Source organism: Centroberyx gerrardi, chromosome 9 (assembly GCF_048128805.1).
Source record: "Centroberyx gerrardi isolate f3 chromosome 9, fCenGer3.hap1.cur.20231027, whole genome shotgun sequence".
NCBI lineage: Eukaryota > Metazoa > Chordata > Actinopteri > Beryciformes > Berycidae > Centroberyx > Centroberyx gerrardi.
This window is the reverse complement of record NC_136005.1, coordinates 21,271,885-21,289,342: the sequence shown is the minus strand read 5'-3', so window position 1 is coordinate 21,289,342 and position 17,458 is coordinate 21,271,885. Positions and strand designations below refer to the sequence as shown.

The following is a 17,458-nucleotide window of genomic DNA, read 5'->3' as shown; positions in this document are numbered from 1 at the left end:
GGTATGTACCTTAACAATTTTTTTTAACACTCAATAATAAATTTAACTAATTAAATATAGCCGCTAGCAGCGATGGCTGGGTTCATGCCAGCAGCAGCCAGAGCTGAAACGTGGAAGTTTGCATTGAGATTATTCTCAGTTTTGTCATATTAGGCTGTTGAGCCATCAGGCCCCAAGCTATCAAGTTCTGATACTGAAGAATGTAATAGCAAGTTAAAAGGTGTCAATATCCAACTTCATATTGGCTTTACTGTGTTTAGCTGTTTGCTGTTGGGCAAAATCTGGTCGGATCTGTATGGAAATTGGTGTGCATGTTCCACATAAAGGTTGGAACATGATTGCCAAGTTTCATAGCGATTGGTGAAATTCTGTTTGAGTTATAAGCCAAAATGTCATAGGCCACACCCACTTTCACTAATGATGACCAAACTTCAGATTGTGACTAGGACATCGTCCTAGAGCATGTGTACCAAATTCCGTGCCATTTCACTTATTGGATTAGGAGATACAGTTTTCTGGCCTTTGTGGCGCCCCCTATTGGTCAATATTTGAATGGCTTTGCACACATGTTCATTCATTATATGTGAACATGTTGTCCAAGTTTCATGATGATTGGACCATCTATCACAAAGTTATCACAATTTAGCTTATAGGCCACACCTCCTTCACAACTTTAAGAGTTAATATCTTCAAAACTACAGTAGATATCAACAATCTATGAACAAAATTGAAAGAGCGTAGGACCAAGATGCTACTGACCGATTTTGGTGGTAATCGGTCAACGGTGTAGGAGGAGTTGGAAGAGGAGTAGGAAGTAGGAAGTAGTAGGAAGAACAACTTTTTTCCCAAAAAAATAAAACCACATTATCAAGATAAGGCAGCGATACTTGTGGCAAAGAGCTGGACTATCCATGTATGAATCAGATTTATCGGAATCGCTGCCCTTAATTAAAAATGCTTCTGTATTTACCTGAAACTGGTTCCTTTCAGTCTGAAGGATTGGAAGCGCTTGATTATAACGCCGGGACTGCCCTCCATTGCAGACGAGCGCCATCTAAGTTTGACAAAGTACATGTAAACCTGATACAACTCCATCTAAGTCTGACAAAAGACAGCTAAACCCGACACCAGGGGCGGAAATTACGGGGGGGACAGGGGGGTCCGGACCCCCCCTTCCTGGGACTAACAGAGAGCTGTCCCCCTCAATATATCATTGTAAACATAACTATATAATTTTAAGTAATATAATAATATGCATTGAAAGCACTTGTGCTAATTATAGACGCAAAACAATGCGTTTTTAAGTTTCGAAAGATTGCGTCCCCCCCTCATACGCCTCACAGTGGTTTGGTCCACTGCCTACCTGCCTCCCCGAACCCCCACACACACACATCAGCCCTCGGTACGAGTGTCTGTGGAGGATCTCTGGAAGTGTGTCAGTGGTGGCTGACCTCCAGTAAGAAGCTACTTTGCAAAGGTTAACAAAACAAATGATGTGTCAGACATTTTTCTTTACTTCTACCACTCAGTAGAATAAAACACATTCACAGTTGTAACCAGACTACATTTTGTTCCGTTACCTCGCGGTTGAATCTTGTGCGTCAGCGTGTTGGTACGGAGCAGCCGCGTCTCCTAATGCATGTATGTGTATGGAGGCAGGAGGTCTATCCACAATTAAAATCATCATAACTCACTGAATTTTCGACCGATTTTCAAGCGGTTTGGTTTGTTACAAATGCCAGACATGTATTTATGATACAGGATACTTGGTTAAATTAAAATGCCGGTTTTCATACCAAAATACTTTATCTTTTGTAGATGGTAACAGTAATATTTCTATAATATAATATTTAAGATTAACTTACCCTACGTAATTAGGTTCTAAGTATATTATTTTTTTCTTACTGCATGTAAATTGGCTGCCACTATGTTATTTTGTTCATAATTTTGGAAATAAATGAAGACTTAATTAATAAAAAAGACATAATTACAACAAACATTATGTTAAAATATAAGTAAGTTTCTGGCAGGCTTCATAGCGTTCTGGACTTTTACACATTGACAGCAAAACATTAGAGATCTGCTTTTTCGGGAAAACTAAATCTAATTAGGCATATATTAGCTTTAGTTCAGTTAATGGGTGTTGCATCTCACCTACTACTGTAAATAACCTGCATGCTGTGTGGGGTGTGTGTGTGTGTGTGTGTGTGTGTGTGTGTGTGTGTGTGTGTGTGTGTGTGTGTGTGTGCCTATTTGTCAGCCAGTCAGTTAAAATGGCAGAGAAAAGAAAAACAGACATCCGATCATTTTTCAGTGCACCGAAACGCCAAGTAGAAAGACCCCAGTAATATCAAAGGCAATTTGATAAAATCTTCATAAGAAAGGAATGAAGTGCTTATGGAAATGTTTCATAATGGACCTCTATATACATTTAATACAACAGTACTTTTGGCGGCACCTTTGGTGTCCCCTTCAGGAATTGCTCTTGAGAAATTTTTCTGTTTATTGTCCCCCCCAACAGTGAAATGAAATATCCGCCCTTGCCCGACACACGTCCACCTAAATTTGACAAAGTAGATCTACGAATGACAAAGGCAGCTGAGGATGTCCTAAAATGGCCACCGTACTTTTTATTCTTTTGTACATAGTTCTTTTTTCACTTGTACCTTTAAGCTAGGCACTAGGCAATAAATTAGTTTTTCTGGACTAAAAAAGCTTTTTTTGTCCTAGCCTTTTATTTGCAGTGTGCAGAATTATTTTCCCATTTTTCTAGTTTACAATACTTTGATTCCGTTTATCAATTACAAGATTTGACAGCACATCATATTGTTGTTTTGATAGACAAGACTGAAACAAGTCAATGTTACTCTCCTAATTGCTACTCTATAAACTTTACAGTATAGTACATGGATTTAACTATATAATTCACAGAAATAAAAAGTCAAAGGTTGTGCAACTTGATTGCAAATTGAATTTGCAAAGTTCAACTTAAAGGTTCCACTAAGACTTTGGTTCTCAATCTGGGTTCAACACAAAACTGTTGTCCTTGAAATACACACCAACCTGAAAGCATTTGTATATTAGCTGTTCTTCTCCCGTCTCTGATATGAGCTGAGTATCTAAAGCCTTGTCAAGAATGTGTTTGACTTAAAAGCTGCTGCAAAACTTTAACAGTGGAACATACTGCAGCGTCTTTCTTTCTTCAGCATCCAAGATAAATTCTGTTAGCTCCACAACTTTGAAATGTTCTTATTAGTAGTCTTTACCTTTTAAAGCAGTGACATGGTGACAGCCTTCCCAATGTCCTTGTACACAGGATTAGAGATGCACAATGCAGATACGAGTTCTTCAGTGATTCTCTGGTCAACTTGTAGGTTCAATGTGTCACATATCATTTTTTATACCAGACAAAGATGCTGTGCTTTGTTCAAGACGTGTCAAGAGGGTTGCAAATGTCTAAATTAATCACATGTCAGTCGATGTTTAGATTGAGCCTTATTGAGTGGTTTAGTCCGCTAAATATGATATGACTAAACTTAAAGACCAACACTGATTTTGTACTTCAGTCCAAGAACTCTCACATCCCATTTGCATAAGGACCTTCTGAATAAATTCATAACAATATCTGAGCTCTTTTGGGTATGCTAAGTTCAGAGCGTAGATTACTCCCAGCATCATAGCCTGTCCACCTTCCTTCTTGATGGCCTCTATACCCTGATGCTCCTCTGTCGGTCCCTCATGATGAATATATTCTCAGTTCAACATAGAGTATCTCTGTGATAGCCGGCTCCACAAAACCAAACAACAGCAATTCTATCTAACCGGTCTCAAGAAGGAGGTCGTTTACTGGCTCTGTCAACCCAGGATGCAACATGGACAGATTAAGAGCAGCATATTTTATAAGATAAGATGAAAAGAGAAGTAACATGATTCAGTGGGGAAAAGGCAGTAGAGAGTAAGCACAACTTGAAGATAAAAATTGTAGAAAATAATCCAAAAATAAAATCAACAGACTGAATAATTGTCATTAGGCTTATCTCTGCCCCATCATTAAAACACACTGTTCATTCTTCTCACTCATACAATATTGTGTCGTCACTGAGGCTGTGAAAAGATTTTATATTCATAAAATCTACCTCATGTTCCCCAATGGGAATATGAGTGCAGACGTCTATTGCATTAATCTCTCTTGAGAATCATTTGAAAGAATTTCAATACTTAATATACAACATGAAATTTCATTAACCATTGATAACTATGGTTAACTAATGTAAGCGACGTGCTATTTGTTAGACGTCCTCTTTTATAACCAGAGTGGGTGAAGTGGAAATGCTACAAACATTTATTATATCTCTGATCTAAGAAATCATGATGAAAAGCAAAGTGGTTCTGCTGGTCTCTAAACACGTGGACCTGCGAACAGTCCTTCTTTCTTGGCCTATCTGTTTATTCAGCAGTTTCTCCCTGTACAGTTCTTGTTATTACCTGTTACTTTCATTTGAAAGTGTTGCTGTTCATATTGGGATCCTGTAGGAATGGTGACTCCATTTGTCCAGAGAGCTGATTGGTGCAGAGATGGGCCTTTTATAGGTTTATTTTATAGGTTTATATTTAACCTGCTCCAGAGCAGGTTAGCTGTGCAGCATAGGTTACCATGGCGATCTACCAAGGTTAAAAGTGAGCCGCCAGTTTAACTATGACACTACTCAACACAATTTTCCCTTTAAATGGTCACCCAGCGGGCTTAAATACCTGGATATATTGGTGGATAAGGATCTAAAGAACTTATATAGGCTTAACCTGTTGAGTTTGTTGCAGAGAGTGGAGGATGACATGAATAAGTGGATGAACCTACCTCTTTACTTTACTTTACTACTTTAATGTTATAAAAATGAATGTTTTGCCTAGATTTTTGTATATGTTTCAATCCCTTCCAATTCATGTCCCCTCTGCATTTTTTTCTTCACTGGACAAGCTGATCAGATGGTTTATTTGGCAAGGTAAATCCCCAAGGATAGCTTTAGACAATTTACCCTAGATTACGCAAAAGGAGGGTTGAAACTTCCTAATTTTAGACTGTACTATTTGGCCGCACAATCTAGATTTTTGGCTCAACTGTTTGATGGGGACCCCCCAACCTCATGGTTGGACATTGAGAGACTAGAAATTAATGAGATCATTCCGTTTGATATCTTATACAAATGGGATGGAAAGTCGATCAGAACTATTACCTATAACCCTTTCATAGTTCACTCAGTCCAAATTTGGTTAAAAATACATAAGATGTTTGGGCGAGATGGTTTTCTGTCCCCCAAGACTCCCTTGTGGGGAAATAGGCTTATTCCTATTTTGTACCAGAATAGAAACTTTGAGTCTTGGCCTGAAAAGGGTATCACTCACATGGAGCATTGTTATATGGATGGAATTTTTATGTCCTTCCAGCAATTAAAGCAGAAATATCAACTACCTGACAAAGATTTTTTTAAATACCTACAGTTAAGAAATGTTATAAGGGTTAATCTTCAAGGACAGTGGAAGCTACCCAAGATGTCACCCACTGAAGTCCTTTTTCATGACGGTCAACCAATGGTTAGAACCATCTCTAAGGTTTATGATGCCCTGTTACCTTCTCTGTCAATCCGTGAACCGGAAAGATCTAGACTTAGGTGGGAGAGGGATTTAGGTACAGAGATTGATCCAGAACTGTGGGAGGACCTATGTAGCAATGGTGTTACATGTACACTAAATTCAAGATATAGATTGATTCAGTTTAATTTTTTGCAACAGATTTATCTCACCCCCTCCAGGCTACATGGGTTTAACCCCAACCTTTCACCCCTTTGTTTTAGATGTGGTCTAGTAGAGGGCACTTTCCTTCATTCCATTTGGCATTGTAGTAAACTACAAGGTTTCTGGCAGGAGATCTGTGATGCTTTATCCACAATTCATGGAGTTACTTTTCCAATGGATCCTGAGATATGCCTTTTGGGCAACTTCTCAAATTCTAATCTTACACATAGTTATTCCATCAAGGTTACAGAAATCCTACTGGTCATTGCCAAAAAATGTATTGCAATGAAATGGAAGTCAGATCTGCCATTGCTAGTTGGATTGTGGCTCTCAGAAGTGAACAGCTGCATACCTCTGGAAAAGATAACCTATTCACTAAGGAATAAGATACATCTTTTCTATAAAATATGGCAACCTTTTATCGACTACATGGAGAATCTCCCATCTCACATGATTGAATGATCATCTGCATGGTCTCTCTGTTCTCACCACACTAGTGTTGTAAAAGAGCATTCTACTGTGGTTAAGGCTAACCTATCTCTCTTTTATCTGTTATCTCTCATTTGTCTGTTAAATTATTTTTGATACGTCTGTAATGTACTGTGAACGTTTTTGTATTGTCATTGTGTGGCTGTATGTTTTGCATACTTTTTGAAAAACCAAAATAAAATACTCTAAAAAAAAAAAGTGAGCCGCCTTCATGAGACAGAAAAGCCAGGGTTGAATTTAGCTCACTAAACTAGCTTTGTGAGACAGGCCCCAAGTCATTAGTGTCACCATTAGATTGTTGTTACCCACAAGCACCTTACAGACCCCAGCCTCCAAGTCAGCAGTGTCTCCACTGAGGTGCATGATTAAACACAAGCACAGATCCTGTACAGACCCACAGTGCATGTTCAATTCTATGCACTGAAGCACTGTGACACAGTATAATAACCTAATTCCACTAACGTTACTTAAATACCACAAGATGACGTCACCTACCGTTAAAGTTTGTAGGGCAGCGAAGACGAGTTACTGTCTGCAAATCCCCGTTACTGACTGTGGAATGTTAAGTGTCACTTTTGTTTTCACACCGGGAGACTCTGCTGGTCTGCTGTCTGTACATCTCCAAATTACAGACATGACATGATGCCACATCAGGTGCATTAGAGATCGATTTAGATCCATTTCTATACAGCCCAACTTTTGATTTTGTGCCTCTGTATGGGAAACACTGCATCTCACAGTCAAAAACGCCCTCTAGGGGCCATCTGACGAAGTGCATCACCTCACTAAGCGTTACCTGACTGACTGCCTGACTGACTGCCTGACTGACTGACTGACTGACTGCCTGACTGCCTGACTGACTGACTGACTGCCTGACCTGAATCTGCCTTGTGATGCCCTCAGCTGCACCGTGGGAAAAACAATTCAGAGCTGTTGGTATTTAGCGGTGATCAACTCACCAATATTACACCTCCATAGACAGACAGTCATTTTTAGATTATCTTCTCCTCACCTTGTATGTATTCATGACTTCCTGCACACCTGCATTGTGAACAAAAAAGGTGAAATGCTAAACTAGCTGTTGACTAGTTCCCAGAACCACTCATGCTGTGATGACAGACCAATCCTTCTGGATCCAAGAGAGAGCTATCAGTTGGTTACAGTGGCTGCTTCCAGTGAAGGTGCCTTGTTAGTTTGACATGCAGGGTGACATATTCACACCATGCTGCTACATCAAATACAGGTGTAATAAAGTGACAACCCCAAAGTTATGTGAAATAGACTATTCCAAAAGGGTTACAAAACTTTTAAACCACATTGTATAAACTAATTACCTCTTTCAAAATCTGCAGCAGTTGTGCCACTTTCTGGCCGGGTAGAAAAATGTATCAGGATAGACTTCTACCTGTATAAACACTGTGGTCCACCTGAGGAATATGGCCTCCAGGCCTTACAGCATCCATCCCCATGGACTCAACTACAGCAAGGACAATGAGGGTGAGGAAGGAATGAATCAATGAACGATGCGATGAATGACTGAATGAATGGATAGATAGATAGATGTGTGTTTGTTTCTGCCTCCCCAGGAGCGCTGTACCCAGACGGTACCGGTCCAGAGCAGAAGCGTGACGACTCAGTGGGTCCTGGCAGGACGGTAACGTACGAGTGGACCCTCCCGGCGTCCCACAGCCCCGCGGCAGAGGACGGTAACTGCCTCACCAGATTCTACCACTCCCATGTCCCTCCCCCAAGAGACATCGCCTCCGGACTGGTGGGACCCCTTGTCACCTGTCAAAGAGATATATTGGTCCTCTTTAACCCAAATGGTGTCCCACAGTTTCAAGCTGCACAATAGGCCACTTCACATTTTTTTGCAAATAAAAAGGTGGTAAGGTGAATTTGGGTTTACCCTTCATCACATCACTGCGTGTATCCAAAAGTGAGGAACTCAATCCCTCTTCTCTTCTCTCCTCTCCTCTTCTCCTCTCCTCTTCTCCTCTCTCCTCTGTAGGAACTCTGGACGTACATGGAGACCGGTCAGGAGACTCTCTGTATGCTCTGCTGTTCATGGTGTCAGATGAGAACTTCAGCTGGTGCCTGGATGACAACATCAGGACACACATCACCAACCCTGCCAACAGCCTGAAGGACGACGAGGATTTCATAGAGAGGAGAGACTTCTTTAACCCTGAGTGTGTATTGCAGGTATAAACAGTTTTCTGTACACTAACCTGCCTGGACTGAGCATGTGCCAAGGCAACAAGATCCAGTGGCATTTGATTGGCTTGGGCAACAAGGTAACTGTTGACTTTATTAAATATTTGACTTAATACTTTAAGTGCGTTTTCATTATTATTAGTATTGTCTAGTAAACAGCAGAGAGTGACCTACCAAGTGACCTACTTACAGTTACCTTGTTTCTTTATTAGATTAGATCGTATTAGATAGGCAGTATGCATCTTCTTAGTACATACCATTTAGAGCTATCTCTACTATTCTGGAGTGGATCCTGTTAAAGACAGCAACTCTGGACTGGTGGGACCGCTCCTCATTTGTCGACCTAAAGCGCTGAAGAAAGGAGCACAGGTGAGGAGAGAGGGAAACACAAAGAGACAACAAAGGACCATTACTGGTCTGTAAGTCACTTTTCTCACTCTCTTTCTTTCTTTCTCTCTTCTCTTCTCTTCCTTTCTCTTCCCCTCCTACAGGAGAACTATGATAAACAGTTCCACCTGCTGGCTACAGTGTTGGATGAGAACTCATTAAGACCTTCACCACGGCTCCCAACACTGTTAACAAGGAGGATGAGGGCTTTATGGAGAGTAACAAGATGCACGGTGAGGAGAACACACACACACACACACACACACACACACACACACACACACATATTAGAGTCTTTAGATTAGAGTCTCCCTGATCAGTGAACACTTAGAAAGAAATTCTGTGTCAGTTTCTATGCATGTATTTCTTTATACTGTATCTTCATGCAAAAATTTGAAAAAAAAGGTTATTTTCTGCTTTTGTTTTTCTATGTCCACCTCTTTCTTCTAAGCAATGAATATATTTATGTATGGTATCTATGTCTAGTGTTTCCACTCATCCCTTACTTTTCTTCATAATAGAACCATGTTTAACCTCTTGCTCTGCCTCCTCAGCCCTGAACTGCATCTTGCTCTTCCAGGCCAGTCTGCTTGTAAAGACAGGGCTTTCTATGTGAAATGTTAAGATAGTCATCCCCATGTGTTTCTGTCTCTCAGCCATCAATGGCTTTGTGTATAGGAACCTTCCAGGCCTGACCATGTGTAAGGGGGACAAAGTAACGTGGCACCTGTCAGGACTGGGTTCGGAGATGGTCATCCACAGCCTCTATTTCCACGGCAACTGCTTCCGTTACCGCCAGAACAGACAAAACAGCATCATTGTGTTTCCTCACATCTCACACACTGTCACTATAGAGCTGGGCAGCATGGGTATGAAAGATTCAGCTTCAGTTAATTTACTAAACATCAGGTCTCTCCAGTGAATCTCAATGGCCTTTCAGCTGTGGATCTGCTGTCCATCAGTGCATTACATTTTAGTTTCAGTGTTTCATTCAATGTCCAGGTCCTGAGGAAGAAAAGCAACCAGACTTTCACACAGTTGCGAGCTTAGTTTAAAAATCGCTCTACTGCTAACAAAGTGTGTGTTGCACATTGCTAATTATATCCCCAAAATGAGTTTCGGGGATATAACTGAATTATCAGTTTATTTTATACAGCAGCAGTTCAAATGTAGCACATGCTCTTTTAATATGCAGATTGTGTATGCTAACGTGGTGTAGGCAGCCATAGAAGGCCTATTAAGTTTATATAGTACAGTGATGTGTATCGTGCAGTATATTATTTATACAGTTGGCTCTTTTTTGTGTTTCTTTTCAGTTTCACTCTTATTTCACAAATGCATTGAATGGCATCCTAATAAAGCGAAGACTAGGATGAATCCATAAAGATTCTGGAAGTATTTTGTGATGGTGCATTTATTTTGCAGAAACTATGAATCCTTTTTTCAAGAAGACTTAAAGAGTAACTAAACCCCAAACCAAAATCTTTGGTGAAGCCTGACACCTGGTGAAAAGTAGGGTACTGAACTGGCCATCTCCTATTGGCTAGTCTTTGTGCCAGGTGATGTCACCACCTGTTGTACTCTATAGAGGGTGACATCACAGGGCGCAGAGACCAGCCAATTGCAAATGACCAGTTCAGTAGGCTACCCTACTTTTCAACATTATGTGTCAGGCTTCACCACAGATTTAGGTGGGGTTTAGTTACTCTTTAATACAGTTTTTCTCAGTCGCTTTGGTACATTTCTCAGATCAGAATTGAAATCCTCAAAACTACTTGTTCAACCTCCACATCATCTAGTCACTTGTGCACATCATAAAAGCAATTTCTCATTCTTTTGAATAAATTGCAAATGCTTTGGCACATTCATGCAAATGATTATGTACAATTGTCTGCTGTTTCCTACATTATCAATTGCTTATGTCATGTTGATCAAAATGTATTATACTGGTTCTCTGTTGAATAGTCTTACCCCCCAAAACATCTAGGCATTAGTTCATTGCATAAGACATTACATGCAAAATGGTTGAACCAGTTGTCATAATCCGTCAAGCATATTTTCTATACATTTCTATTAGACTTTTTTTGTAAATGTGTCCTGAATTGATGAATTGCTCTCAGGTGAATCTTGACTTACACTAATGAAGTGTGTGAAGCGTTAGATCAACCAATGATCAACCAGTTCTCTAAAATAGCTCAGAGGTGCATCTCATGAACCTTCAATTGGCAAGCATATGTAGACAGAGCACAACATAGTGTTACAATGTCTGACAATGGAAGAACAACAAGGAAATGAACAGGGTCAATAGCCGGGAAGAAGAAGAATTCCCCATACAGCGCTGCATGTACAGTTCTGCCTAAGGGGTGTTTCCTATGTTTACATTTCTAATTTTGTATTTTTTTCCTTTGTGCTATGCAGTGCTGTAAAACAGTCTTGTCTTTTTCTTTTCTGTATCGCAATGACATGGTCTGTCAACAAATTACAGTACAAACAGTAAAAGTGTAAATGTGAATCCTGTCCAATCTCTTTCAATCAATCTCCCACATACAGTAATGTGTAACTTTGTACTGTTGAAATTGATATATGCCATGCAGAAAAAGTGCAGCCTTGTGCATTTTCAATCATTGTCATCAAAACCTTAGCCATAGCTTACATCAGAAAATACTTACAGAGTACACTGTTATATTGACAACATGGTTAAGCATATTGACTATCTTGTTTGTAAACAATGACACAAGGACTTGTCATTCTGATTTTGAGCAAGTCACAGGCTTTTGCAGGTAATCCATTGTGTGGTGCAGTTTGTACGAATTGTTTCGAGAAATGCACTTACTGTTTTGCAAATGTTAAGGATGATTCAAGAAATGTACCAAAGCGACTGAGAAAAACTAATTCTCAGATTTCTTTGGTATTCTGAATGGTTGTATTAAGAGTATAAATTAAATTATGATTAAAACATATTTTTAATGTAAAACCCTCTGAAATTATCTATTGTTGTGGCAACAGACTGTTGGCAGCAACTGAATCAGTGTGACTTTAAGACAATTTAAGCCAATAATAATGGACAGTATAGGCCCTAACATGTTTTTTAAACTTTATTGGCATGAAGAGATTACGATTATAATCCATATAAAGAAATTATTACTATAGCTGCCATCATGTAAACAAGTATAGTAAAAAAAACAAACGTTACTGCACATGAAGAATAAACTTAAAATCAACAGTAGGCTACAGATATGAATACATTTAGCAGTAGTTGGAACAGACAGAGAGCTGAGTGAGTCTCTGCTGAGAACTCTGGTCAGTGAGAAACGGTCCCACCTGCTCTGGTCTCTGAACATTCTGCCAGTCATCTCTATGGGGCCAAAAAATCACATTTAAACTTAAAACTATAAATCAGAAAACTACAGAGCATACCATCTCTGGATATGCTGAACATTTTAATGTTTGAACGATGTTGATATCTTACAGTAAACGGTGCAAGACTAGTTAAGTGCCTAAAAAGTGTCCGGCAGAAGAAAAATAATAAAGAAGTAAATAAGAGTGAAGTGTGATTTGTTGAAGCAAGCACACTAATTAGTTACTTCCACCCTTGCTTGCTCTGTGTGTGTGTGTGTGTGTGTGTGTGTGTGTGTGTGTGTGTGTGTGTGTGTGTGTGTGTGTGTGTGAGAGTATACATGCACACACATGCATTGGTGTTCACACACAGTATACGGACGCCCTCCTGCGCTGTTCTAACAGATGACAGTAAGGGTAAAGAGTCCGAGCAGCAGAGGGAACACACTCAGTTTCACAGCCCAGGCAGAGTTACACAAATTGCCCTGACAGCAGTTTGGTCCACTGGTGAAGTGAAAACCAGTCAGGAGGGGTAATAGTTGAGAAGCAGTTTCACACAGCTTTACAGGCATACAGCCAGCGGCCGGAAAGGTGGCGGACCGATCCGTCACTGTAGATGAAAGAAAAAAAAAAGTTTTACTATGAATACAATTTTTATTGTCTTTGATTAGCTAATTTTAGAGATCTCAGAAGTATAAAAGATTACGAGGAGCACTTGAAGGCAGCATTAGTAACCAATACTTGTCCTGGCATTAGCACAATCTTTGTGCAGCCTCCATCTGCAACATGAGGACTCACCTCTCCCACTAAAGCAGCGGTTCTCTTCTCCTACACACTGTATTTTGCTGTTGCATTGCGGGGTGTCACAGGAGAAACACTGTAGGTTATTACTGGCCTGGTCAGCGGGAACTGAAATAGAGCAGAGTAGGATACATGCCGTTGTTAGAGTTGGTCACAGTCAATAATTTAGTGGAGCACATGAGAAATTTTAGGAGACACAAAATGGGAAAATGATGGAAGATGGCAGACGTCCATTTTCTCATTGTATTTGAGCGTGGCAAAACCTATTCAAAGCAATAACAGGCCTTGGTGAATACGATTTTTATTTTCCTCAGAAATTAAAACAGAAAAGTAGGGGTGACCTGGGGCATGTTGTGACACTTTTAACTCTTTGATGTATTTTTCAACAATGCCTTACTACTATATATTTTTCTAGAGGTCTTTTGGAATTTTTACATTTTGAATAATTTACTGGAAGCAAAAGTCATTACTGATGAAATATCACTTGACAACTTGTGACAACTTAGCCTACGTCAGGGCATGTTGTCACATAGACAAGTGTGCTGTGTTTGAGCACTCAATTCCATTTCCTCTGAAATTATATACTATAATAACATGAAAAACATACTATTCATCTCAGAAATCGACACCAACCACCCACCAGGTCAAAGAATCCTTCACCCATTCTGGGATACACAGACAAACACAAATTCTGATACAATTTCTAAAAGTACATGTAATAATTACACATTCAATTTGAAGTTGTATGATGTAAAATGGCTTCTTAGTCACTTCAAGAAATCAGTAATTATAGTAATCTTCCTATGCAGCCTACCCTCTGTGGCTGTATGTGAGGCTGGACCAGCAGTGAAGCCACTTGCTACACAAGCCAAAGGTTTGTGGGTTCAAAATCATATTTATTTTAGAAAAGAATAAATGTAAAGCTATTTCTAACCAAAAAAACAATTTGGATAGTTTCGACAACATGCTCCGAAATCAATGTGACAACATGCTCCAACCAGGCATTCCTGACAAAGGTCCCTTCCCTGAGCACATAGCTCGACTAAACCATTCAAATGTATTATCAGGTTATAGCTGACCCTTTCTTTTATGTGTCACACTGTAGAGTTATTTTGATTTGTTTATAAGAAAAAAATAAGAAGAAAAACATTAAAATTGCCATTATTTACTTTCAGGTATCAAAAACAAAAATTGCTGTTAGATTATGTTTTGAGACTGTTGTAATCAGCATAGATAACCTGTTATTTGGAAAGTGAACATTTGTGTAATTGGACTTTTGGCTTGAAAATATTTGTTTCAGAAATAAAGCCTGGGACAACTTAAGTGACAACTAGCCCTGCTCTCCCCTACTTCACTGTTCTAAAGAATTTACTTACAAGGCAGAGTTTCAGTGTTGCAGCCATCTGTGTCGCAGCATTTAAAAGATGGGATTTGGATCCCAAAGTTTCCTGAATATGTTGTGCCGTCACCGCAGAGGGAGGATGGCACACACGACTTGTCGATGCGCTGTGTTGAATTTCCCAACAGAGTTGCTAGAAAATCAAACTAGAATTTGTTAACATAATGAAAAAACACTGTAATACAGAAGTCTTAAAAACAAGACAAACATGACGAGAAAAGCCATTTTTTGTTTTACACTTTTTACACCCACTTTTAAAGGCAGCTGTTACACACCGTTGGTCAGAGTCAGAGGGACAGGTGAGTAAGTTTGTGTCTGTGCACTGAGGATCATTGCCATTAGTGCAAGTCTGACACTGAAGTGCTTCAGCTGCAATACAGAAAATATTCATGAATGAAATGATGATGAGTACAACAATAAGGACATAAACATCTTTGATTTTATTCCAATGTAATAGTTCAACTACCCTATCGATAATAGTTACACCAGGAAACATCAATAAAGCATAACACAAGATCTCTCATTTTGCAGGATGATAATTAAGCCAAAGTAAATTCAGGAAACAGTTCTGAACCAATAGCCTAGATTTCAGAAATCACTAAATCATCATTAAATCATGAAATCAAATTGAGCAGAGTTACCTGTGTTGAAGAGGGTCCACATGAGAGCCAGAGTCAGGATCAGCTTCATGGTGATGAGCAAGTGAGCAGATCAGACGGTCCTGGATGATGGCAATAACACTTCCTTATATACTGCAGCTGTTCTGAATAAATGGGAGAAAGATGCACCACAAGGACTCTGTGTGCTTGTATAATTTGCGGCTGAAACTACACCACAAGCCCACAACAAGTAGGAAATGAGCTGCTCTGCACTTGAATTGGTAGATATATTGGCAATCGCTCACTTTAAGCCAAACGTTTCAGTTCACTTCACCTGCACACACGTATCTATGTATATTTCCACCTCCTTAAGAATTACGTTGTTTGATGATAGGAGAGGAGCACCAGCATGGCTTGGGCCTGATTTGAACTCTTACTCAAAATGAATGGTGTCACAAGCAAAAACTCCACTCAACCCCTTCCATGTCTTCTGTGCAGAAATGAATGTCAATGAAAACTTAATTTTCAACTTTTTTGCCCTTTAAATTTTCATTTTCAATTTCTACATTTTGGTCAGATTAAAGTGAGCATTGTAATTTTGATTTACATTATTTATATACTGTATTTAAAAAGGGCCTGATTGGTGTCACAAGCAAAGACCCCACTCAACCATGGGGTTAAAATAACTTTTCATCAAGCTGCTCAGATGTCTTCCACTGCTGGAGAACTTCAAAGCTTCTGTTAAAAATAATCCTAAATCAATCACAATATACTGCATCATATGCACCAAGCTTCACTCTCCATCTCTATCTGCTGTAGCCTAGTGGGTGGTGTATGGATATCTTTCTCGATCATAAGCGTTGTTTATACTGGGGATGCTGGGGACACTTCCCCATCACTTTTTGAAATGTGTGATTCTGTGTCACTTTTAAACCTCAGCCGCGCCACAAATATACACAAATATGTCGTTAGCAATATCTGTTGTTAGTTCTCGTCAAGAGAGATGCCACAGATAATTTGCGGCTCTTTCTGTTAGGCTTTGTGACTCACCCAGCCAATGGGAATAGGCCTATACCTTCTGGACTGAAAACGACCGGTTGACCAGTATAGAAATGCATTCAGGTCGGGAGAAAGCAACTGCAGCTTTGAGAAGGAAGGGACAGGAGAGACTTTGTGGCATTTAGTTGTCGTGTCTCATTATAAGGGAAAATGTTCTTGTTTTTTGTTATTTATTTATTTTTTATCTTATTTGCATTTGTGTGCATATAATGCACAGAGACAAAACAGTGTGATGATCCACTACAAAACCAAACCCCTCATTTTTTCCCTGAAATGTCCTTGATTTCTCATTAGGCTACCCAAACATTAATTATACATTAAAAAACAGTAAGGTTAGTATCATGGGTTTATAAGGGATTTATTCATGGGTTGATTCACAGAGACACTAGTAATTAAGGGATTTTTCATGCCTTTTGTGCATTAACTTAATGGAAAGTTCCTGTCTCCCTGAATTTTTCATTAAATTAGAAAGTAAGGATTCAAGATTATAAGCGGGTGTTTAAGGAGGTTTTGTTGGAATCTCCTCCATTAATAACTCCCTTAATTAATTTTAAGCGGATTTTGTATGAATTAAGGGGTGAATTAATGTAAACTGATGAAAATGTAAGGTTATTTTAAGGGATTACTGGTTAGAAGAGATCTCTGTCCTTCATCCCCACCTGCTGCCAGCTCCGCTATCTGCACAACTTTGTGCAGATCTTTTTAAGTTACAAGATGTCTTTCGGTTTGCGCAGTTTCAACCGAAAGACATCTTGTAACTTACAAAGACCTGTGAATAATGTGTGTCGGCCTGATCACCACAGTGAGGTACTGTGCACATTGATGAAGGCACATTTGAGAAAACATGAGATGAGTGGAATGTTTTGCTACAAGCTCTATCCACTTCTTCCTCTTTTAAATGACGAAACAAAACACTTCTGTCATAAAATAGAGTCCATGTTCCAGGTCACTGGATTTCATTGTGACTCATTTCATTGTGAATTATTTCAAGAGTCATTGTTGTACTACAATCCGAATGTTGTTGTGTATTTATTTGCTTTGCTGATTGTTGTGTGTTCTTATGTTGATTACTGGCTTGTCAAGATAAAATAAGACAGAGATGAGATTTGACAAAGTTCCCTGCAACGAAATTTGTCTTGGAAGTCGTTGCAGGAGCGCCAAGGGCGTGAAAACAGCACACGGAAACGCATAAAAACATCATACACACATAAACTTGGAATTAAAACAAACTGCTGTGTTACCAAGCCAGTCGGTAGGTCTGTTGTCAGCATGACACTCAGTTTGCCAGAAGATGGCAGTCAACCTAAAACTCGACAACTCTTCATTGCTGTTTTTCTGCCCCTTCCTCAAATAGCCTACATCCTTCCTTCCTCTTCTTCCC

At 39.5% G+C, this 17,458-nt stretch overlaps 1 protein-coding gene across 1 annotated transcript; it reads left to right on the top strand.

Moving 5' to 3' along the window:
• The first annotated feature begins 7,715 nt into the window (after window positions 1-7,715).
• Window positions 7,716-9,805, top strand: LOC139921586 (ferroxidase HEPHL1-like). The gene is made up of 5 exons (XM_071911863.1): window positions 7,716-7,776; window positions 7,866-7,985; window positions 8,291-8,387; window positions 9,040-9,116; window positions 9,540-9,805. Exons 1-5 carry the CDS (start codon window positions 7,716-7,718, stop codon window positions 9,803-9,805), a joined length of 621 nt encoding a protein of 206 aa, XP_071767964.1.
• The last annotated feature ends 7,653 nt before the right edge of the window (window positions 9,806-17,458 follow it).

What these genes read in the sequence shown, in the direction of transcription:
- LOC139921586 (XM_071911863.1), top strand. Translation starts at nt 7,716, where the DNA reads ATGGCCTCCAGGCCTTACAGCATCCATCCCCATGGACTCAACTACAGC. An exon ending in CAGCCCCGCGGCAGAGGACG is followed by an intron (nt 7,986 to 8,290) that starts GTAACTGCCTCA and finishes TCTCCTCTGTAG; the next exon opens with GAACTCTGGACGTACATGGA. An exon ending in GGAGAGTAACAAGATGCACG is followed by an intron (nt 9,117 to 9,539) that starts GTGAGGAGAACA and finishes TCTGTCTCTCAG; the next exon opens with CCATCAATGGCTTTGTGTAT.